We start from the raw sequence: 25,089 nt of genomic DNA, 5'->3' as shown, positions 1-25,089 counted from the left end.
GTCAGGCTTTATTTCAGACATACTTTACCTTGAGCAAAGTATGCACTGTGTGGTAGGGACATTTAAATAGTGTTTATTTGACATACAATCAACATACACTGAAAAACAATTATGTTGCTTCAGGGACAACAAACCATTAACAACTCTGATATAGCTAAGTCAACCCGATTTTAAAAATTTCCTTTTCATTTTTGTTGCTTGCTGCCTGAAGGTTGTTTCACAAAGGTAGGATTCAGAAATCCAGGAGAAGAGAGATAGCTAAAGCCTGACATAGCACTATCAGTTCATTCTGGCTCTATCCGTTTCAAAGACCAAACCAGGCTCAAGAGGTGCAGCTGTTAAGCCAGGCTTAAATAATTCAGGTGAATGTGCGGCAACAGATTTCTTCAAGAGACCAATGAAATCCATCACAGATCCACTAATGCTACGCTAAATAAACTGCGTACACCAGACATCACACCAAACAAACAGCATCTTTTTATTGAGGTTTATGAGGAATTGAAGTACATCATACAAAAGAAAAATTGCCGTTACAAGAGCAAACGATAGCAGATCAATTGAATACGTAACTATCCTAAAATATATATTTCCCAATTATTCTCATAATCATACATGAGATTTTCACAAATGAAAAACTATAAACCTAATAAATTAACAGTGAAAGTCAATATTATAACATGTTCAACTAACAGCAAATTCCTTTGTGTTACTCTGTTCTGTTCCCCATTCTAGATATTTATACAGACCAAAATGAAATATAACAATGTGCAATATCTGGGAAGTATCGTCTTTAATTTGACCTGTAGTTAACTGCTCCTTTAAGTTGTGATCCTTTTGTTCTGCATTGTCACATATGGCCTACATGTGATGAGGTCGATTAGCAGTTGTGCCAGTCTGTTAGAAACAAACGGCCTATAGTTCGATAATGGATATTGAGCCGTGTAGCTACTGCTCTGGTGGACGTTCCTACATCCAACATGCCAAAGGCATGCCCCGCATAACTTGAGACATCTGAGGCATTATGACTTGTGACAAAACTTTCCATTTTCGGTTGGCGTTTTATTGTCCCCAGTCCAAGGATTGTCCAGCTGTTGCTCATTTTGTCTGATCACCCACTGGACATGTCTCACCCATGCACTGGGTAATGCTCACTGACAGCAAGTTGGATTAAAAATTATACACAAATCAGGAGAAATATTACTTTTGTACAATAAAATGTCAGCAAATGCTCATTTACAGTTGTTAACTCCACATGTCAACAATATTTGACGTTTATATTTTTGTTTCATACAGAACAGCAGTCTTTAGAAACTCTTTCTTCAGAAACACAGTTTGACCCATGCAGAGTCCGTATGGGTCATTTTAAAATTGATAATTGTGTTTTCTAATGGTATACTGTAAAAAATAATAGTACCTGACTGAATACCAAAATGAATTAGAGGTGTTTTAATGCAGGGTGATTAAAAAAAATCAATACATGCAGATGAATTGAGGTTTAATTAAGACAGGATATCCAGAAAATCCCAGCTTAATCCGCTATCCTGGATTTGTGAAACAGCCCTCTAGTTTGTATATAACCAGAATGACGATCAGTGAAGCTTTAGCTTTCATTCAGAGTTCACTTCCTGTGAGAAGACAAGAAACATTAAGGTTAATGTATTACTTGGAGATGTTTGGAAACTGAAGTTACAACTTTGCAAAACAATATTCTTATACCCCCACCTTAAAATAAGAAATCTTGTTTGGTTGCGTACATCCTTCTGTACAACAAGAACTGAAACTGATCAATGTGTGCTAATGTCTATTCCCATTCTGCAGTCGATCAGGAGACTAAAAACATGTTTAACTAGCAGTTTCCTCTAAGCTCCAGCGGTTTTGATTGTCTCAGTGCGCTGCGAGTAAACTTCAGTTAACATCAGTCGAACCGAATAAGTGCATCATCATTGACCAATCAGACCCATGGAGCAGTCGCTGTTTCATAGATGCTTTGCATACCATCCAAAGCATCCAACACAAAGCTGATTTACTTCAACCCTTTTTTAAAGCACTGTATAATTTTGTAGTGTAAAACAAAAACTCAAATATTGAAATTTTTAATTCAATTTATTACTCAGAATTGATGCAGTGTTGTCAAAGGCCACTGTCCTGTATATTTTAGCCACATCCCTGTTCCAGAACACCTGAATCAATGATCTGCATGACCTCATCTGTATGCCATCGAGTGCATACAATTTGATGATCACAATATTTTTCAAAACGAGTGAGCTTCACTACCATCACCATATAACCATGTTTGTCAGAGGTTTGCTCTACTTCCACATGGGGGGAGCAATCTGGCCTTGGTGTCAAGTCTATTGCAGTCAATACTGATTAAATGTTGATTGCCGTAAATATAGCAATGCATTAAATTCTGATTTAAAAGTTAATCAGAATTTAAAGCTAAAAGTGACCATGACTGCACAGGATAACACAAGTTCTCCACACAAGTTGTAATTTTATTCTACTATTACAACAGATTTTAATGTTAACATACTTACCCAAACATCCCCACAGACAACAGCAGATGATCTATAAGGAGAAACTAAAATAGGTAAATAATATTCTAATTAAAAAGGACTATAGTGATTTAATATGTATTTTAGCCCATTTACTGCAAGCTGTTTGTAAACACATGCTGAAAGATTGCCAGCAGTGATCTACACAAGCAGTTAATGGATAAAGCATGCAATTAAGCTGTGGTTATGTGGTCAGTGTACTGTGAAAACAACTTCATGTTTTTTTCAGAGACTCTAGTCTAAAATCATCATTCCACTTAACCCAATAGAATAAAGGCTTGTAGATTCCAGAGTTACCTGAAGCAAGACATTCTGTCTATGGCTACATCACCGAACGGGTGCCTGAAAAAATAATAATAAATTAGTATAAATTTTTACTAAATCAGTTTGGATTGCAAGTTTGCAGGATGCATGTTCAGTGCAATCTCAAATAGCATCACCATATTATCAGAGACTCTAGTCTAATGAATCATCACTACAGCATTTTAATACAGTACATAACTCAGTGGTAGGGCTGGGCAATATATTCAAATCCAAATGTACAGTTACATTTGTACAGGACCTTTCTCCAGTAACCATGGAAGCAGTCTTGGAAACTGTGGGCTAACAAACAAGAGCAATTTGCATGACATGGCATCAGTAGATGTGATTCTCATTCAACACTGCAGCTGAAATGCATGACAAAGAGGGGAGAATAAGGCTTTAGGCTCCAAGGTTCAAGATATAAAAGTTCAGAGTAGCATTATGATAATCCACCTCAATTTTGTTAGTGCTAGGGCAAGCACTGAAAAATAGTATAAATTTGTCTTAATTTATAAAACAAATTATCTGTTTTATACCATACTATTGTCACAAAGTGACAGTTGTAACAAACATATAAAAGCCATATTTTTCCTGTAGCTATAAGTAGATTTCACTAGAAAAACAAAACCAAAAATTTGAGTGTACATGGATTTTCTCCAGACACAAAAATGAAATAGGAAGGATAAAAACCAACAAAATGCCTGCAAACTACGGGCAATAAAAACCCCCAACAAAGAAAACGTATTCTATCTATATAATGCAGGGTATAAGTATGAACAGCATGACTATTGCCCAGCCCTACTGAAGTTGAATTTCATTGTAACTCACCATCACCTAATAACTACTGACTTAACCAGCAGCCACTCGGCATCCATCTTGATGCTGTAAAAGAAAATATGGGACAGATTAGATATATTAGTTAGCAGCTACAAAATTCTCATCAAATCCCACATTTTATTTACAAAGTCAGATTTATAACTGAAAGCAGTTATATAAAACACAGAAAACTTTCTGAAAACAAAATAGCAAAAATGTAGCTTTACAATCTGAAGTAAAGCCATTTTTAACAATTGGATCATCTGTTGCAACACAAAGGGGAGGTTGTTGTTTCAATTAAAATCCATGTTGCCGTTTAGTGAAGTAGGCTTGCTCTAAGTATGAAGGCTTTGTGAACGATCCAGTTTAAGCACTAATTAACTAATGTCATAGACGTGAAGTGACGTGAGCAAGGCTTTCCGTACAAACAAGTGGGAAAATAAGTTTTCTAAAGGATAAAGTTCTCTACTATTAGGAATACCTCATGATCGTTGCTTTGTTCTTCAAAATCAGCCGGGTTGTATGAACCGATTATCAACTAACCCCCATTTGGTCAGCCTCCATTTCTTGTGTCCTTGCCAGCCCACGTGCTCGGACCGCGAAGCCGGTGCACATGGTGCAATTTTCTTTCAGCTAGCAGTGAAAATAAAGAAAAACCCGAACGAGGGTCCTTGTGTTTTACACAAGCAATGCATCACACAGACTCACACAGGATTGGAACTCTGCTTTGGCTTTAATCTTGAACAACCTCTCCGTACGTATCCTTATCTCACACCAAAGGACAGAGACTAAAACATGGCTGTCAGCAGTTTATATACGGGGGTCCTCTCAGAGCAAAAGTCATAGGTGTCCTAAGGAATGCCAGGGTCTTTTTTTTTTTTTACAAGGCTCTTTTTTTCTTTTGTGTAACTGGGGTCTTCAAAACTATAAAACGTCACATAAATGCCATAACCTAATCTAGTTTCTTACTTACTATTTTACTTTTTCTGAAAAGTCGACTTGCAGAATTAAAACACGTAACCTTGTGACGCCCATAGACATGAAAACGGGGACGCCCGACTCCACTCAAGTACACCAGCAGGACCTTTTTAAAAAAAAAAAACAAAAAAAAAACAAGCTTTATTTTAAAAACAGCCAAATCTTACAAGTACACAGTACAGTATATTGAGTGACTAGCAGTCAACGAATATATTAAAAGAAAGAAGGGGTTACAGAATGACATGAAAGCCTGACACAACAGGTGATTATTATTAGAAAACAATAAAGCATAATAAACAGAACATCTGGAATTATTGTACAGGGTCTCAATCATTTTCACAGAGTTGAACAGAAGTGAAATTTCTTTTAGATACCAGCAGGACCTACCTCAAATAACGTACCACTACAATGTTGTATATATATATATATATATATATATATATATATATATATATATATATATATATATATATATATATATATATATATATATATATATATATATATATATATATATATACAAGAATAAAAGAATATATATATATATAATTTATAAATATATATAAATAATATATGTATTCTTGTATTTTAAAATACAAGAATAAAAGCGAATGAAGGTGTGTTGCTGTAACTGTCGCGGTAACGTAACTTTATATCAGGAGATATCTGATTCTGACCTACAGCAATAGGACCAATTCAGGCTGCCTATAGGCAGCTATATATAGCGAATCGAGCATTTAGTCCAGCACTGGAGCAACCTGATAAAATTAATTTTATAGTCAGAAATTTTCTCTGCAGCTGAACCATTTCTGTCTTTAGGGTTTTTTCCACTAATGTGAGGACAATTCCGAAAATAAATAGAAACGGTTTTTCTAACTTCAACATCAGAACCTACGTTTTTATTCACAAACCAGTGTATGTTGGAAAAAAAAGTTTGCCCATAATTTGGCACAGTTTTGCACCCCTCATCCTTACCATAGGCCCGATGTCTTAAAAACATGGAGGCAGAGGCACTGAGTATCCATTCAGAGTCCTTATTAGACCGAGGGCAGCCAGATCAATTTATTTTGCTAAATTTTTATTTTTAGCTAAACACTTCTGTTGAGAGGCACAAACATATGGAGAGCCGTGAGGCACAAAAATAAATAAATGGGGGAAAAAAATCATGAAAGGGCACTTGGTTGTTAATCAAGGATAAAAGGGGCAGGGGCTCAAGCCCCCTCCTACCATCTCTCTGCAGGTACGTGAAGGGTCAGTCCTGACAGGTGACACTGGGAGTGCCACCATATCATTTAAAAAACAAACAAATAAACAAAAAACATTGAAATATACCTCAATCTTCAAGCAATCAAAACATATTGTAAAAAATGCAGACTACATCAGTATACCTTGTGCCTTTTAAAAATCATTATTAACTATTGTAAAAACATTGACATAATACAAACAAACAAACAAAAAGAAACAAACTTGCCATGGGGACTTTTTATACATGCAGTGACAACTTGAAAACCAACAAAAAGAGGTTACAACATAATCAATTTCTTACAAAATTTACAGTTTCTCTAGCTTTTGAATTATTGAATGAAACAACAAGAATGTAGTACCAATTCAAGTCTTTCATGAAGATATATGACTGAACTTGCATTTTTGTATATAGTATTTAACAAGAAGAGGTTGATGATAATGAAGGAGTCACTGTTCTTTTTTGTCAAAAGTAGCAATGCCAAACATTTCAGTCTCATATACGTGTAACCCTTGTGTCCCCATGTGTTAAACATGCGGTTCCTGCAACTCACTAGAATCCATGATGAGTTGTAGTGTTCTAGTCGCATTGAACTACAAATACCAAAAATCCTCACACCTTGTGTGGATGCCAGGTTGTACTGGGCTGGACGGGAAAGCTGCTTTCAGACACTTAACTGGCAACACAAAGGAAAGCAACTATATATGCTGTCGTCACTGAGGTCAACCATTCTGAAGGAAAATGGCGACCGCCTATGAGAGATACAATTTGTAAGTAATTTTCGTTTAACTTTGGTAACTATCCTGGTAGCAGTTATTGTTCTAGTCTGACTTTAATAAAAAACGAAGATTCCAACGATAAGAGCTTCCAACGAAGCTAATACTGAAGCAGAAGTTCAGCAGAGCAGTCTGAAGTTTGCTGATAGGATCGAAATTCAGAGCAGGAGTCATCCGAGCTTCGCATTTCACTTATTTATAATGAAAAGTACACACAAGGCTGAGATCAATGAAAGCATTTGGTGTGTGCGGTGAACATGGTTGCTATCAATCATGTCCATAATCTTCATCACACCGAAAAGAAATGAGTGTCATCTTGCTTAATGTTCGTGTTAAGCTGACTTTCGTGATTTGCCTATACCCACTCATCGCTCATAAAACAAAAGGCTTTATGAGCAACTGTCAGTTGACAGTTAGCCTTGTCTTTTTTTTTGATCAAACAACAGTGTTATTCTTAAGACACACCTTTGGTATACACCTTCATTCAGTGTGAGTCATCCAGCCCTACCTGTTATCCCTCATTTTCTGCCGTCTGCAGTAGGTTAGACTTAGGCAACCTAAAGAAGTTGAATGTTCGGACCTCATGTCACAGATGGTATGGACTGGAGGATGGAGCCACCAGTTTAAAGCTAAATGTTACCCCCTTTTAAATAAATAATCGATTATTAGTTGGTTGGAAATGAGCGATTCTGGGGAAATACTCGGTTTAGGAGAGTGTTGTGACGATTTTAGTGCATGCTTGTGGAGACTGGTATAGATTATGCAAGACCAACAAAGAGTTGTGCCACTGCAACAGCTAACTGTCTAAAAATGGCTGCTTTAGGAATTTCCACTGTTGGTTGCCTTGCTTGTTTTCTTTATCATTAACTCAAAATGGTTTTTATTTCAATTAGCTTTTTCCAATTGAAAAAGCAAATATTTATTTTTAAATTAAAATATTAAGTATTAATTTTTGAAGTCTTAAAAAATTAATACTTATATTGTTAGAAACATAAAGCTAGAAGTAAACCTTTTCAGCCATGTTTTCTGGTTCTCCTGATTTGTACAGTGATGAGAAACAGATTTCTGTGATTGTCTACTACACAGTCAAAAGAAAAGATAGGTGCACCCCACAGTTTACCAGATAGTGCAACTAAAGGTATCCTTTAGTTGCACTTCAGCAACAGTCTTCAGTCTGACCTTACCAGACTCTCTCATAATTAGAAAAAATAATTTAGACTCACCTTTCCTCCTAACATTGCTAATGTGGCAGACATTTCTTTCATTCAAATCTTAAGAGTCAATATAGCACTGCTATATTCAATGAATGCTAAACAATTCAAAATAGAGACAAAATCTTGTCTCTTTATGGCAAACAAATTACTTTCACAATAATTCTCTTCTTTTTCTTTGTTCTTCAACTTCAGTAGTCCTTGCTGTTCAGCCTTCGGCTGCCACCACTCCCTGAAGGCCTGAACCCAGTTCAGGCATGCTTAGCTCATGTTTTTGCCAAAATGATAGAAGTTGAGGTCTCTGTGAAAGGATCATACTGTTGTTCTGTGTGAAGAAGAAGTTCTTTAAGGTTGCTATAAATTGAGCAGATAACTGTTAGGACCTTTGCCCTTTACTCGTAATAAAGACTCATGAGAGATTGTTTAGCTCATGAGCAGAATGGACAGACTATTATTACAGGTTATTACATGAGCTCATAATCTGCTTTGGTATTTCAGCTTTAGTGGCATATCTACTTTAACAACTAAAAAAACAGATTTTTAATTTGGTCAGGAAATTAAAACAGAACTTGTTAGATATTTTCTGGCATTTTTGTCAGTCTTGTTAAATCTCAAATCATCAGTCACCAAACTTGAACATAAAATGAAAGACAGAAATATTCTAGTTAATAACATATGTTATAAGCTACTTTCTGTTCAAATTTTCTATTTAATCTAACCAGGGCCTTTTGATTGTACTACACAAGAATTTTGGCATCTGTCATAAATGTCTTTAAGGTTGTAATTTTGTGCTGCTCATAACATCAATTCAAGTTCACAGAATAAAGGACAAACTAATCATGTTATCCAGTTGGCTGTTATAGTTATACAATAAAATCTCATTTAGATAAAAATCCATATGTCAAGAGAGTTCATGTTTATTTAGAATGAATTGAGCTGGTTTGTGAAAGAGAATTTCCCATTTGGGACAATAAAATCTATGAATCACAGCCTTTAAATTAATTAATATGACTTAAAAACTTTAATTACATCTATTTGGCCATATATGCAGCTTGTTTTAGTCAAGTTGAGCTTCTTCCAGTCAGTTAGAAATACATTACTAATACTGCTAACCTGCTTTGGTACAGCATACAAGTTCAGCCTGTTTCCCCAGTGAGCTCACTGGACTCAAAGAGGCCCACGTTCTTTTGACACAAAATTTGCCTCCAATTTCACTTGCTGGTACATCTCTCTGGTGGTGAACCACCAAAACGTTTGAGACCACAAACTTACTGCAATAAACAAGCATTACCTAACTCCTCATTTGTGTAAACAAGATCTCCTCTGGGAAAATCAAATCACAACCTTATTTTACTCTACTCAGAATATAAACCCCTTATTCACAGACAACTTGTAATGAAAAGCTCTGAGAGAAAGTGGTCACAAAAAGTTGAAGATGTCCTGCAGGGTTGTTTTGAGGCTACAGACTGGGTTGCTCTTTGCCAGCCACATGGAGACTAACATCAATGACTAACTGGGCGTTTGACCTTCTGTGTAAATTTCTGTGTGGATAACACCATCCAAACCAGAACAGTGAGATGCTTCCCTAATTACGAACCTAGGATCACCAATGTTCTGACTGAGTAGTTAAACAAAAAAGCCTGTGCGCAGGAAGATAGGGAGTTATTGAAGAGTATCCACAAGCAGCTTAAAGTGAAGATTACCACAATCATGAGGTATTTAGGGAGAAGCTGGAGAATAACCTCCAGCTGGAGAATAGCTGGAGAAGAATAATATTATATAAGAGATGTGTGGGGCAGGGACGAAGATCACATCATAGGCTTCAACCAAAGGGAGAATCACATAGGTAGATGTCTGGACAGAGCAAATGAGTTGAACACATTTTTCAACAGATTTAGTTAGGGAACAAGCTCATCATCATCCTCTCCTGACCCCACACAGACAGACATCCCACCTTCCTCTGACCCACAGCTTTCCTGTCAAACCTCAGCTGTTCCATCTTCCACCTCAGTCATGAACTCTTCTGCTTCCACAAGTTTGTCTTCAACCAAATCAGGAGATGTTGCTGTTCCCTTTGCCTCCCCATCCCACATTTCTGTATCTAGATTATATTAGATTAGATTTATTGTCATTTATTAGCGATAAGTCAGGTGAAGAGGCAGCTGGAGAGACTCAACCAGAACAAGGCTGCAGGTCCAGTTGGTGTCAACCCCAGAGTTCTGAAGGCCTGAAGCTCCAGACTAGCTCTGTGGGACTCTGCAAGATCTCTTCAACCTTAGCCTGACCCCACAGTAGATTCTGTTGTTGTGGAAGACATCCAGCTCAGTTCCAGTATAGAAGAAAACTCATTTTTGAGTTATTGACTGTAGACCAGTTGCCCTGACATCCCACATCATGAAGGTCCTGGAGAGACTCCTGTTGAGCCACCTGAGTATACAAGCAAGCACATATCAAGACCCCCTGCAGTTTGATTATTGCTATGGAGTTGGAGTTGAAGATGTCATCATATACCTTCTTCAACAAACCCACTGTCATCTGGACAAAGCAGACAGTACTGTCAAGATCATGTTCTTTGATTTCTCCCAGTGTATCTAACACAATTCAGCCTGATCTGCTCTGTGAGAAACTCCAGAAGACACAAGAGGAGGCCTCAACAATCACTTGGATCAGTGACTATCTGACGGACCACAGTTTGAGACTCTAGGGTGATGTCTTGTCATGAGAGGCCATGGAGCACAACTGGCGAAATGCCAGCTAATATTAGCTATAGTGCTTTGTGTATACCAGGGTTCAGCTCCAGCAATGAAGCCTAGTAGAGATTTTGTAAATCTTAAAAAGTTTTAATTATTCTCTAACAGTGATTTAGTTTATCTGACAAAAGATATTACCTTTGAAATAAAACAATATCATATATATTATTGTAAATATATTATTATAATATTGTATAACATTCACCAGTTTACACAGGTGGAAAAGACTATTTTTATATTTAATTCTTTTACACTATCAAAAGTAAGATACCTCTCAGATCTCCCATTTTTGTTTTGATATACATTTGTATTATTTTGTGCTATATAAAAAAATGAGTGGCAGTGTGCTTTGTAAAATGCTCATCATACATTGATATCAGAATATTCTGTTCCTATTCTATTCTGTTTTCCCCATTAAGAATATTTAAATATGTTCAACCATGTGTCATTTGAAAAATACTTAAATTATGTCCTTGTACATGTAGTTGTGATGGCTGTTTGAATAAGATTTCCAGCAAAAAAAAAGCATGAAAATCTATTTAGTGAGATATGATTAAAATCACTGCGCCTGCCAAACATATAATGCTGAGTAGAGCTCCAAGATGGCGGCCCTACGTGACGTCAGCAACAATAGGCAAGAGCGGTCCGTGAGGCGTCTATTCTATATAAATGTCTACTGTGGAAACTATTATCTTGAAAGTAAACAAAAAAAAGGAGAGGATTGTTTTAAATCCTTTTTCCTTCATGGAAGTGGAGGTGGTTGAGGAATATAAATTCCTCCGTGTTCATCTCAACAACAATCTGAACTGGAGACTCAACAGTGAAGCCATCCTTAAAGAACAGAGCAGACAGGAAGCTAAGGTCCATCAAGGTTTTCCACATGTCTTCTACAAGTCTGTTGTTGAGTGTAATCTCTCTGCTGTCATCTCTTGGGGCAGCAGCAGAGCCAGTGATTTAAAAATAAGTTCAACCTCTACCAGACTCATAAGTACTACATCACATAACTTATGAGGAAATGCAACTGTATCAACAAGATGGACTCTTGTATTTATACTTTGTGTAAATCTATGTTGTATCTGTTTTAAGGTTTTGTGATGTAGCGGCTATCACTGGAGAGAAACATCTAGATAAAACAGGTCTGCTCTGTTACCACGGTAACAGAGCTGATTCCCTTTTTCTTCACATAAAATTGAAGACAAGCTTGGAGAAGGGAATGTGAAAGTTCTTTCTGACTATATTTCTTCCTGTTAAATGTCAGTTTATTGATTTCTGTTTGTACTTCTGACCATCTAATTATTGTGTTTTCTTGATCAGATTACATTTATATAGGTTTATGTAATGTAAATTATGGGCAGGTGAATAGCTACCAACCTGTAAAAACTGTATAGTTGGTTATTGGAGAATCTTATACATTTCATTTGATGAATTTGAAGTCTTCAAATATTCTCAACTTGTTTTCGTAGGCACACGACCCCTGAAAAGTTCTTCATTGAGGCCTGTGATGAAGGAACTGATGCTGTCCTGGTCATTGACCGGGTTTCAAATGAGATGACCCTCACAGGTAGAACATCTGAATAGCAAGCACTGTACTCACACTGATTTCATAGTATTGCTTCAGGATGTTTTATGGTGGGAACGTAGTTAATGATTAGCTGCTGTTGGCCATCTCTTCTTTGCTAGACCTCTGTGATTCTGTGAACGATTTTTTAACAGCAAGGAATAGAAGGACATAATATACAGGAAGATGTATTTCTCTTCAACTTCTTCCCTGTTGTGTTCATGGTTTCATAGGTAGAAATGATATTCCTCCCTCTGCTGTCACCAGACCTATTTGTGGGATCATGGGAACTCTTCGTCTGGTTGCAGGTATGTGACTAATGATAACTACAGTATGCATGTTGTAAAATGTCCTGTTTAGCATGTCTTTAAAGTTTTCAAAAAGATTGCGATTTGACTTACAACGTTCACTGCACAGGGATGTACCTGATTGTCATCACCAGGAAGAGGAATGTAGGCAACCTCCTAGGCCATGCTGTGTGGAAGGCTGTGGACTTTGATGTCATATCCTATAAGAAGACGGTGCTACATCTCTCAGAGATCCAGGTTAGCAAGATTGTTCCTTTTGTAGTCTACCAAAAGAACCTCTTGTTTTTAGACTCAAAGTTTTGACAGCAATATACATTTATGCAGTTGGAAAAACTGCAAGTGCAGAAAATTGTTCCCGTTTTATAAACATGCATGTATTGTACAGCATGATATACATGCTGTTTGTATATCAGCATGTATATCATGCTGATATGATGCATGATCATATGCATCATATCATGCATATGATCATGCCTGATGCCTATATGCACATCATGATCATGCATGATATGTATCATATATGCATACGGTACAGACCAAATGTTTGGACACACCTTTTAATTCAATGAGTTTCCTTTATTTTCATGACTATTGACATTGTAGATTCACATTGAAGGCATCAAAACTATGAATAAAACATGTGGAAATATGCACTAAACAAAAAAGGGTAAAACAACTGAAAATACCCGTTATATTCTAGTTTCTTCAAAGTAGCAACCTTTTGCTGTGATTACTGCTTTGCACACACTCTGCATTTTCTTGATGAGCTTCAAGAGGTCGTCACCTGAAATGGTTTTCACTTCATAGATGTGCCCTGTCAGGTTAATAAGTGGGATTTCTTGCCTTATAAATAGTCATGAAAATAAAGAAAACCCATTGAATTAGAAAGGTGTGTCCAAACTTTTGGTCTGTACTGTATATATATATGTGTGTGTGTACTGCTGCTACTCCTGTGACCCAAAGAAAATGGATATGGATGGAAATTATTTACAGATTTTCTTTTTTTTTTCTTATTTATTTTTTTATTACTTATTCCAGAGTACAGAAGTGTATCCTGAAAACATGTTCGTTTTTCTGCTTTAGTCTCAGGAGAATAAGACCTTCCTGGCTATGATTAACAATGTGCTGAATACAGATGGCTTCTACTTTTGCACTGACTTTGACCTAACACACACGCTGCAGCGACTGGCCAACACCAGTCCTGACTTCCAGGAGATGAGTCTGCTGGAGAGGGTAAATGGTTATTACAAATCTTAGCCCTAAATGCTTGTACATTTTTGTTAAAAGTAAGTCAAGCATTTGAATTAATTTAAAAATGCTTCTATAGGTTGAATTGAAATGCATGACTTTTTTGTCTTTGTGTGTTGTGTATAAACAGGACAGACCATCATACTATATTCTCAGGGAGGTGAAAGGTCACTTTAAGGATGCTTATTGTTCTCCCAAAAAACGACAAATCCGGACATTAATGTCATTCAATAAAATCCCTCGGAACCAACTTTAAAATTAGATATTATGCTGCTAGCACTCAGCCCTTAGTGCTGCAGCATAGCAGCAGCTCAGAGGCGGAAGTGAGAGCGTTGCGCAACATAATCAATCAACCGGCTGTAACATGGTGCGGTAAATAATGAGACATAATTTAACGAAGCTTCGAGGCAGATAATTTGTCCTGAAGAATTTTAATAATTGAGAAACTTGAATCACTCAAGGAATCAGTACAGCCCTACCTTTTAGTAATTTAATCAATTTATGACATATGCGACTATAATATCAAATCTACCTAGTATGAATACTGAGGTATTTGGTGTTTTGGCAGCTCCAAAAACATCTGAGAAAATGAACACACTATGATGACTATTAAAAATGGAACTTTAATGGTAATAAACATAAAATATTTCTGCTTGTTTTATGCTTAAAAGCTTTTCAGATGAACTCTCATCTGCTGAGCATGCTAATAAACGTTAGTTCAATAATCTGCATGTTGTTGAATAAAACATTTTTTATTGTGAAATGAAGTAATAATGATTTCTCATGCAGGGTTTCCCCCAGAAAACTTGCTAAGGCCAGTGGGGGAGTTCACCAGTCACCCAGTGTTTTTATTTGTGAAAAATTTAAGGGTTGACAAGAGATTTTTTAAATAAAACATTAACAACAAAGAAAATACTGAATACTGGACTGAATAAATCTAGTCTTTCTGTAGGTTGTGTGTGTATAAACAAATCCTATTGTCTTTTTAAATAGGTAATTATTCACTAAAGATTATTGATGTTTTATTACCCAAACATAATAGGTACAGTGAGCTGAATGTTAAACCACATTTTCTTAAACTGAGACAGGAGCAGAATAGAAGCTTTGTGTGTTTTTGCTGATTTTCAAAAGATCGATGATCTTTTGGTTATGTCTGCTCTTCAAGACGATGATTAAATATGCATAAAACCCCACTCCATGTTAGTTACACCAGCACGTTTTTTTTATGCAATTGTAAGTTACTGTATATACTCCACTGTGTGTTCAGGTTCATTTGCACCAAAACAAAATGGAGCATTTACAGTTTAGAACAGGGCATTAATATACGTTTCATTATTGATACCATCAGCTTGTCAGGTTTTGATATTTGATACATAAGTTGGTACAGTATTCTCCATAATGAGCTTCCATATAATAATGTAAATGCCATTACAGGCAAAACTGCTCCTCCAAACGGGTAATTTTGAATGAATGGTGGAATGTGTGTTGAGATCAGTGTGTCAACTATACACCTAACTTAATCAGTCTTTGCTATTATTGTTACAGGTGTATTAAAAAAACTATTTAAAATAAATATACAGTACAACTCTTAGCCTGGTGGGAAAGCAAGTAATTCCTGGTGGCCCATCAGGCTTATAATACCCTAGGAGATAACCCATGATAGAACACTTTCCTTGTCTAAAACCACAAAAATGCTATTTCACCCTAACATTTTGTAGATCCATCCATTTTCTTATCCCTCTTACCCTTATCCCATTGGGGTCGTGAGGAGTGCTGGTGCCTATCTCCAGCTGTCAACGGGCGAGAGGCGGGGTCACCCTTCACCCCGCCTCTCGGGGTAAAGGTTGACAGTCCGTTGCAGGGCAACATAGAGACAGACAGGACAAACAACCATGCACACACGTAAGGAGATTTTAGAAAGACCAATTAATTTAACAGTCATGTTTTTGGACTGTGGGAGGAAGCCAGAGTACCCAGAGAGAACCCACCATGCACAGGGAGAACATGCAAACTCCGTGCAGAAAGACCCCGGGCTAGGAATCGAACCCAGGACCTTCTTGCTGCAAGGCAACAGTTCTACCAACTGCGTCACTGTGCATCCCCTAACATTTTGTATTCTGCTTAAAAATGACCCACATACTTTAGCTAGCAAAGGCAAAATCAGGTGTCAGAGTAGAAGCCTATTTAATTTGATTCATTTACTTGCAGCAGTCAGATGGAACTACCAACTGTTTTTTTTGTTGTTTTTTTGTCATATAACATCTTGCAACATCTGACATGTTTTGTAGGATAAAGGTAAAAATGCAATTAGAAATTATTCAACACTGTGAAATATCATTGTAATATTTTAAATATATTGTTCCAAACCCCAGAGATGTACATATGTTTTCCAATTAACTTCAAAAATACATTTTTGAAAGCTTTGTTTGTCGGGAATGGTACTTTTAGAAGTACGCACAGATTTACCAAAATTAACTTTTCTAGGAAATATTTCGTTTTAATCAGAGATGCTCCTAGCCTGTTTGGCAACCTGGGTGAACCACCTTTCCAACTTCCCAGTGAAACCTCCCTGCAAGTTCAAGGGGTTGGAGGGCTGCCCATGTTGCAAATATCAGAAACTGCTACTGGTCTTAATGTCACTCCCAGGGTTTACAATCATACAATGCTCACCGCAACTATTAATTTACCTCCAGGCGGCATGTGTTTGAGTAAGATGATTTTATACCTGAACACAGGGGTGAGTGACAAATTGCTGTACTGTTTTAAACAATAAGAGAATTCAGTGCTTTCAGTTTGAACAAAAGAGCCAGCACTGAGACTGTTTTAGGCAAAATAATATGGAACAAAACACATTTACACCAAAATGTCAAAAAATTTGCACAGAAACATAAAGGTTAAACCCTAAATAAGGTATTTAGAGAGTTTGCCAGCAAAAAAGTTGATTCTTGTGGAAGCTGGCAAAGATAATGAAATTAAGATCAAACAGGGTGCACCAGAAATGATGCTGCTGCCTCTAATGTCCAGGCCAAACTGACAAATGTATCCTTTGCAGTTGTTTAAAGTTCAAATTTGTTGTCATATTTTCTTTAAATGTGCATGTGGACAAAGGTTTGAAATGGAGGTTGATATTAAAATATATTTTTTGCATGTCATAAAAGAAGTGTTAAATGGTGAATGGTATAACAATTAATTTCTTGTGGCTTACAGGCAGACCAGAGATTTGTCTGGAATGGTAACCTTTTAAGAGAACTTGCTGGACAGCCTGAGGTAACTGCTGTCACATGACTTCACTCATCTTAACTACTTTTATACTCACATTTTCTAACTACCACTGTTTCTCTGTAGCTTCACAGATTTGCACTACCTGTTATTCATGGATGTATCCTTTGCACCAAAAATCCTGAATGTTTTTGTTGAAAGATGACCTGACCAACAGAAGCTCAGAGATAAAGCTTTTCTTTAACCGTCTTCTTCCAGTCATTGTTATGAAGCCATGCCGTATAAATGGGAAGATCTTTGAGTGGATCCTCATTTCCAGGAGAAGCTGCTTCCGGGCTGGTGTGAGATACTATGTTAGAGGTGAACATGCAAAAGCATTGCTTGGCTGGATTAAACTGTGAAACATTTGGACTAATAAAGGGAAGGCAATATGTTCCTGTCAGAAATGCCTGAGTTTAAATGTAGGTGTCATAGTGACATGTCAATCAATCCAGTGGGTTTGTCAGCAACTGATCAATAATAACAAAAATAGCAATAGTTGTTATGCCTTAGTTTACCTGTGGATATGTATTAGATGGTCTTTGCTGGCTCTATTTCTGCAGTTATGCCTTCATATCGATGGCTGAAGTTCAAAGCTTCCTATCTATGGGATATTATTACTATAATTATTATTCGCTGCACACTGGCCAGACATTGTGCTCCACTACGAGAACAACAAAATGTGCTACTTGTTTGATGTGTCTAATCTGGATGACGATAACATTTTAAAGAAAAAAGCAGAAACTATCTCCAGAAACAGATCTGGAGATAGAAGTTCAGTGCAGAAACTAGCTAGCACTGAATCTTCGCTACCACTGCTGTGGTGAGCAGCAATGGGAAGGAGAGACTCCATTTTCTATCCTCTCCTCTATCCTTTGACAAATGTTTCTGTCTCAGGTATTGACTCTGAAGGCCACGCTGCTAACTTTGTGGAGACTGAGCAGATAGTTCTGTATGAGGGAGCAAAGGCTTCCTTTGTACAGGTAGGCTTGTTCTCTGACTGTTGTAATGCCTCATAAATACTTTAGAGTAATCGCAAGGTACTTTCATCCACAGACACGAGGCTCTATGCCGTTTTACTGGAGCCAGAGGCCCAATCTGAAGTACAAGCCTAAACCTGTAATCAGCAAAACCATGAATCATGTAAGAGCTGCCATTCTCTCATATGCCTGATTTCTTAGGCTCTAACTAGAATAGAAGTCAGAATCTGATGTTAACCATTTGATAACTGTACACAGATGGATGGTTTCCAGAGGCACTTTGACTCACAACTACTCATCTATGGAAAACAAACTGTTCTGAACCTGGTGAGGACCTTTTATCAAACACTGAGCTAAGAATGATCCAACTGTACATATTTGAAGGCAATTTGGACTCTTCTTGTCCAGGTGAATCAAAAAGGATCAGAGAAGCCACTGGAAGAGGAGTTTGCCAAGATGTCGTCTGGTCTCAACAATGGTATGCTCAAGTAAGTGTCGACCATTTTCAGTTTTTACATTCACTTTCAATTCAATTCAAATTCATTTCATCAAGGACAGCACATTAAACATTACATGTTGAAAACACAGCAACTGTTGTTTGTACATAGGTTTTATAGTCAGTCAGTGTCAACAGAATGTCTAATGAAGCAATTAAAGTTACCCTATTTTTTTCTAAATATGAGATTACCTGCGTTTGTAAATGAACGTTTAACTTTTAACATTACATCCTTAGCTACTTGGCCTTCGATTTTCACAAAGAGTGCAGTCACATGAGATGGGACCGTCTTCAGATCCTAGTGGATGCTGTTGCAGAGACACAAGATGAATACAGGTAGCTGAACTAGCACCTGTTGGTAGCTTACCTCAAGGTGCCTACTGGAAGGAGTACTGAGCATTTTTTGTCTGTCTAGCTATTTTATGGTGAACTCAGATGGAAAGACACTGACCCAGCAGAAAGGAGTTTTCAGGAGTAATTGCATGGACTGCCTAGACAGGACCAATGTCATTCAGAGCCTGCTGGCCAGACGTTCACTTCAGTCACAGCTTCAGGTATGTTAACCTTTTTTTTTTTTAAAAGAGGAAAACAAACTTGGTGATAGGGCACTTGTTTTCAGCAAATCAATTAATCACATGATAAATTAAGGTCAATAATTGCCATTTGCACAATTTGTTGTTTTTTCTCGCTGTCTTTCTACCAAACACTGGATGACAAAAGTCTGGTGCATTACTCTCAACTGGGCCACTTTGTGAAGGACAATTTTGTTGACAGAGACTTTATAATTCATTTTATTTTTTGTTTCTGTTGTTTGGTTGATTTTTTGGGGGTATTGAAAATGTATTCCAGTTCCATCCAGTGTTTAAATGTTCTTTAGTATTTAGAATTTATTGGTCTTTGAGAATGTGTTCTTACTTTACTATGCCATTATTATTATTATATTACTTTAAAATGGTCTCAGAACAGCAATGCCACTGTTTATTGCAATCATTTCTGGGGGAATTTATCACCTAGCAAAATTTATTATCATGACAGGTCTGCATCTAAGTTTAATGGGGAAAAATTAAGCTGAAGCCCTGTGGATGATTTTGGTCCTTAAATGTGTGAAAAACCGATTCTGTATAGATCAGTAGTGATGGTAAATGATTGAGTCCATACTTTTTCTCTCTTTAACAGAGAATGGGAGTTCTAAATGTGGGTCAGCGCATTGAAGAGCAGGCCGAGTTTGAAAAAGTCTACAAAAATGGTAGGACAAAGCAGGCTCTACTATCAGCATGCTTTGTGGGATTAGTAGATCCTGTACAGTTTTAGTGTGTCCTCATGTATTTTATTTTTGCTTTCTAACAGCTTGGGCTGACAATGCCAATGCATGTGCTGTGCAGTATGCTGGGACTGGAGCTTTAAAAACAGACTTTACGAGGTAACACAAACATCTGTCAACAGAAACATCTTCTGTCTGATTGAATATGACAGCAATGTTATTTGTTGAGCAGGACAGGGAAGAGGACCAGGTGGGGACTGCTGATGGATGGCTGGAACTCCATGATTCGCTACTACAAAAACAACTTTTCAGATGGATTCAGACAGGTACCTCTGTGACACAATTTCTGATGGATCAAAGTAAAGACGCCTTTTATAACACTTTTCTTCCAAAAAGATTTAAAAAATTAATCGTCATCTAAGACAAATGCTATGTGTTTTTGAGTCAAGACTTAAGTATTGATTTATACATAAAGAAAGACTAGGATATCTCCAGCAGCTGTTTTTTCCCATTAGGATGCTATTGACCTTTTCCTGGGTAACTTTGCTGTTGATGAGTCAGAGGGACCCACTCCTCTTCGTATGAAGAAGGACTGGAAGTTCCTAACGGTGAGTTCATCAGAGTTTTCACCGAGTAATAAAAAATCTGAGTGATCTAACACACTGAATGTTTTATTTTGTCTTTGAAGCTTCCCATCGTCATGCTGGTTGCATTCTCCATGTGCATTGTTTCTCTTCTTCTGGCTGGTAAGTAATAGCTCAAAGTGAACATTGCTGTCATTATAAGTAAGTGGTTATAAGTCTAAGAACAAACATAGAAACTGTATATAATGGTTCCACTTGTATGGTCACAGTTAAAACATGCCAGTGAATATTCATTAATATCTATCTTAATATTAGCTGACATACATAATCACACATTTGCCGATCAAGCTGCGGCATCCTTTATTTATTTAATCAGGTAAACCCCGTTGAGATCTAGATCTCATTTTCAAGAGGGACCTGAAACAAACTTCACTCCTTATTAATGTCCGGAATCGAACCCCGGTCTCCCGCGTGACAGGCGGGCATAGGCACAAACAGTCAGTAAAAATATTTGCTGACAGGTAAGAAAATGTACTTAAAGGAATCTCCAACCACTGTCCTCAACATATAGAGCTTAATTTAAAACGTGATTAAAAAACCCCAATAATAAAATGCTCTCATCCAGAGCTCAAAGAGGAGGAGGGCATACATTGATTCAACATCACCAGTTTTCCCAACCCTGGTCCTCAAAGCACACTGACCTGCATGTTTTAGATGTTCCTCTGCTTCAACACACCCCATTCAGATTACTGCAAAACTCTGTTAATCAGCCATCAACTGAAATATGTGTGCTGAAGTAGGGGAATGTCTAATATTTGCTGGGCAGTGTACCTTGAGGACGTGTGTTGAAAAACACTGGATGAGACGTTGGCATTTCAATTATTAGAATTTGACCATCAGACAACATTGATTCATTGACATCTTTTCAACGTGAGTTAACTGACTACAATTGGATGTTTGTTTGATTTTTGATCCACCGTCAATCATCAACCTAAATCAAAAATCAACCTTTTTGACCACAATTCAAAATTACCATCGCTTGCTGTCTGGGTTTTGCCTTATCAGCCAACATTAAGACAAAGAAGACAAGCAAAAACATTTTGAACAAGTCATACATCAGGTCAGTGAAGTGACTTCTGAGAAACCATGGAGAAATTGATTTTAAAAGATTCCAAATAAAGAATGCTAAAAGTTACTGCGTTACAAAGAAATGAATGAAAACAGATATGTAGCCTGAGCTCACATTTATTGATTTGGACCCAACTTTATGCATTAATCTTTGATTTAACCTTTTGCATACACTGTAACAGTAATTAGAATAGGAGATTTGCTTGCAGTTACCTTTATGTAGATGAACATGTTCTAGTTATGCTGTCAATCACTGTTGTATTATGCTGTTTATAAGGTCAGTCACAGGCATTTATCTTTTACATTTTCTAAACTCCATTTGAGTAAACACTATTCTACCCTCTTAATGCTCTAATTGTGACTTAAATGTTCTCCACTCAATGTTTAACCTTTTTTTCCAATTACTTTTCACCAAATCTCCATGCAGATTTGTGTTGATAAACTCTATTAACTTTGTAGGACGTTCAGTTCCTCCAGGTAAGTGGACAAATGAGACCACTGGCTGGTCAGTTGCTGACAAACTACTGCTTTGATTGACAGGTGACTCGAGGACAGAAAAGTAATTTCTCTTCAAACGCAAATTGAACCCTCTTATTGAAAGATTTATTCCTAAGCAAAACCTTTTGTTAAGTTTTTTAAGTATTTTTCTCAGATTTGCCCCTTTTACCTGGACTGGAGTCTGTGCTAATTTAAACATGCTGTGGTGAAGCCCCAGATTAAAAGAAAAACTGATCTTAATCCCATAGAGTTGGGGAATTTTAGGCCCATCTTCAAACTTTCCTATTGTCAAAAATTTTGGAAAAAATTGTTTATTCACTGTTAAAAACTTTCCTTGATGATCATAACATCATGGATATGTTCCAGTCTCAACAAAGTCAGCTTTGTTGAGAGTTTTCAATGACATTCTCCTGGCATGTGATTATGTGATCCTTGTTTTACTTGACTTAACTGTGGCTTTTGACACAGTGAACAACAGCATTTTATTGTCACGCCTACAGTAGGCATTAGTTACACTGCTCTGGAGTGGTCAAAGCCCTATCTGGAAGACACAACATTTTCTGTAATAATTGCACGGTTTGAGGCCTCTGTCACGTGAGGTTCCCCAGGACTCTTAGGACCTGTTTTTTTTTTTTGTCTCCTTCCTCTAGGTTCAATTTTTAGAAAACATTACATCACCTTTCACTGCTATGCTGATAATTGCCAGATCCAAGTGCCTTTAAAGTGAATTGATGCCTGGTCCATTAAACCTCTTTTATCGTGTCCTGAGGATCTTAAATTCCTAAACTTCCTGGATTTTAATAATAATAAAAAAGACTTAGGTACTTGATTTTGGACCTACTGGAGCATGTCAGATCCCTACAATTAAATCCCCTGGCAACATACCTTAAGTCCACAGCTACAAACCTTGGTTTTAAGATAGAGAGTGATTTTAAACTTTATGGTCAAATATGGGCCACAGTTGAGTCTAGTTTTTATAATTTATGGAAATTAGCAAAGATAAAATCTGTTCTTACAAGGGAACAGTTTGAAATGGTAATCCATGCCTTCATTTCATCACTGTTGGATTACCATAATTCCCTCCATCTCAGAGTAAACCAGTCCTCACTTCCACATCTCCAGCTGGTACAAAATGCTGCTGCACATCTTTTAACAAGAACTGTTCTGGCTTCTCTCCACTGGCTGCCCGTGTATTTTTGAGTTAATTTTATAATCCTTTTGTTTGTTTTTAATGTTTTAAACAGCCTTTTCCCACCTTATTTTACAGACTTTCTCCACCAATACACTCCCTCTCGGTCACTCAGGTCTGCTGACCAGCTGACCTGAGTGTCCTGTAAATGGAAGCTTAGAGGGGACAAAAAGTATTCTCTGTTTGTGTTCCTAAAAATGGAACCCTCTACCTTTGCACAGTGGACAGACCCTTTAACTGTCCACTTTTAAAACCTGTTTAAAAAGTTATTTTTACCCATTGGTCTTCAACCCAACTGAGATTTGATTTTGCTCAAGCTTTATTGGTATTTTTAACTGTGTCAACTTGTGTTTTGAATTGAGACTTTGGGTAATTATTTTAAATTTTGTGTTTTCAAAAAAGTATGCATTTCCTCTGCACTACTTCAGCAAACAAAAATAATATTAACAAATAATGTTATTGACAGAATCTCCTCCATCAGAGAATGGCTGATGTAAATGCTGTTTGTCTTCCAGGTGACACATGGACAGAGACTCTTGCTTATGTAATGTTCTGGGGGAGCGCCAGTGCAATCACAGCCACTGTCATCCTGTTTAACGGACAAGACTTTGTTGATGCCCCAAAGTTAGTTCACAAGGAAAAGATGGACTAAGTGTATATGTGTGTGTGAGGGGGTGAGACATAGTCAAATAGGAGCTCCACTACTTCATCTTCACTGATCTGATGTAAACTCATCTGGTGTTTGTGTGGTTCTCCAGACTTTAGCTTTTCTAATGTTTGTTGATGACAAAGTCAACTTTCTTCAAATATGTGTTCATAACCGTGAATCATTCTGTACATTTATGTACCTATATTAATCATTATTAATCATTCCATATTCTTGTTTCACTAGATTGTTATATTTGTCTTGGTTTGTCCTTTGATAAAACAAATAATTCTTGTAATTCATTACTGTTTCATTCCTTTTGGGTAGGATTTTCTGTTGAAATGCTACCAACTTTTTACTGGGATATCATGTTGTCAACCCTGAATTGTCAAGGTGTGGGACTCAAACATGAAGATATTTAAATGTATTTGCTGTATTTCATTTAGAACAACACTATATAAAGTATGCACACAGAGTTTTGAATGTTACAAAATTGTGTGTGAAATATAAATACGTGGTCCTACTATATACGAGTAAAAGTCTTCCCATGACGTTTCATTTAGAGGAAATCTGATCTTGTCAAAGGCCTCACTACCATCTTAATTTGCATAGCCATAAATTGTGCTGCCTGCATAAAACTGAGGTTATTCATTTATATTTTAAATGTTGCTTTCTTGTGATATTAAAGTATTCTTGTCTTCCTATATTTTTTATGAATACATATATGAAACATGAAGTAAACTGAGCATTAATAGTGTAAAAAGAGGCCCAATAGATTTCTAAACAACATTTCTCTATATGCTTACTAAAAATTAATTTTGAATCTTTACAGATTAAAGAAAAAACAAAAATGTCTGCTGCTTTGTCTTTAGCATGAGATTGCTGGTTAAGCATCATTTTAGAAATGAACAGCATAGGATGAATGTCTTAAATATTGTTTCAGTTTTTGTTCTTTCACAAGAAACAAAAATAAAATATGCCAGAACATGCCGGACAACGTTTAAACCAATATGATTAATGTGTTTTCTTTCACATTTAAACAAATATATTTTGTTTAAAAAATATTTTTTACAATGCATTATTATTAATGTCCCTATTTTTTGCTTAGATAAAGGGGACATATATATATATATATATATATATATATATATATATATATATATATATAAATTATAATCAGGTTTTTAGGACAACAAAATATGAATCGATAATACATGTATAAAGTAAGACGTTTTCATCGACATTTCATACCAGTAGGTGGCGGTAAGGCATACCAAATGGTTGGGTTTTTTTTAATCAATAA

The 25,089-nt window shown here is 36.7% G+C and overlaps 1 protein-coding gene, 1 long non-coding RNA gene and 2 other non-coding genes across 4 annotated transcripts; 1 reads left to right on the top strand and 3 right to left on the bottom strand.

The window, feature by feature from the left end:
* Positions 1-454: 454 nt before the first annotated feature.
* On the bottom strand, positions 455-4,474 carry LOC111610658. Its single transcript, XR_002753753.1, has 5 exons — positions 4,156-4,474; positions 3,687-3,740; positions 2,853-2,897; positions 2,538-2,568; positions 455-1,625 (listed from the first exon to the last, which is right to left on the bottom strand). It is a non-coding gene; the product is annotated as an uncharacterized LOC111610658 (long non-coding RNA).
* On the bottom strand, positions 2,745-2,811 carry LOC111610673. The gene has a single exon (XR_002753767.1). It is a non-coding gene; the product is annotated as a small nucleolar RNA SNORD52 (small nucleolar RNA).
* Positions 2,968-3,035, bottom strand: LOC111610672. The gene has a single exon (XR_002753766.1). It is a non-coding gene; the product is annotated as a small nucleolar RNA SNORD52 (small nucleolar RNA).
* A 2,105-nt stretch (positions 4,475-6,579) lies between the features above and the next one.
* On the top strand, positions 6,580-24,795 carry LOC102222482 (phosphatidylinositide phosphatase SAC1-B-like). The gene is made up of 20 exons (XM_005814263.3): positions 6,580-6,665; positions 12,096-12,193; positions 12,424-12,498; positions 12,608-12,735; positions 13,582-13,731; positions 16,954-17,013; positions 17,092-17,125; positions 17,224-17,325; positions 17,902-17,987; positions 18,061-18,147; positions 18,243-18,311; positions 18,393-18,472; positions 18,718-18,816; positions 18,896-19,034; positions 19,657-19,726; positions 19,828-19,900; positions 19,974-20,067; positions 20,257-20,349; positions 20,430-20,487; positions 23,656-24,795. The coding sequence occupies exons 1-20, from the start codon at positions 6,637-6,639 to the stop codon at positions 23,790-23,792; spliced, it is 1,761 nt and encodes a 586-aa protein (XP_005814320.1). The 5' UTR covers positions 6,580-6,636; the 3' UTR covers positions 23,793-24,795.
* The last annotated feature ends 294 nt before the right edge of the window (positions 24,796-25,089 follow it).

This window comes from Xiphophorus maculatus, chromosome 13, assembly GCF_002775205.1.
Source record: "Xiphophorus maculatus strain JP 163 A chromosome 13, X_maculatus-5.0-male, whole genome shotgun sequence".
Lineage (NCBI taxonomy): Eukaryota > Metazoa > Chordata > Actinopteri > Cyprinodontiformes > Poeciliidae > Xiphophorus > Xiphophorus maculatus.
This window is presented reverse-complemented; position numbering and strand designations above follow the sequence as displayed.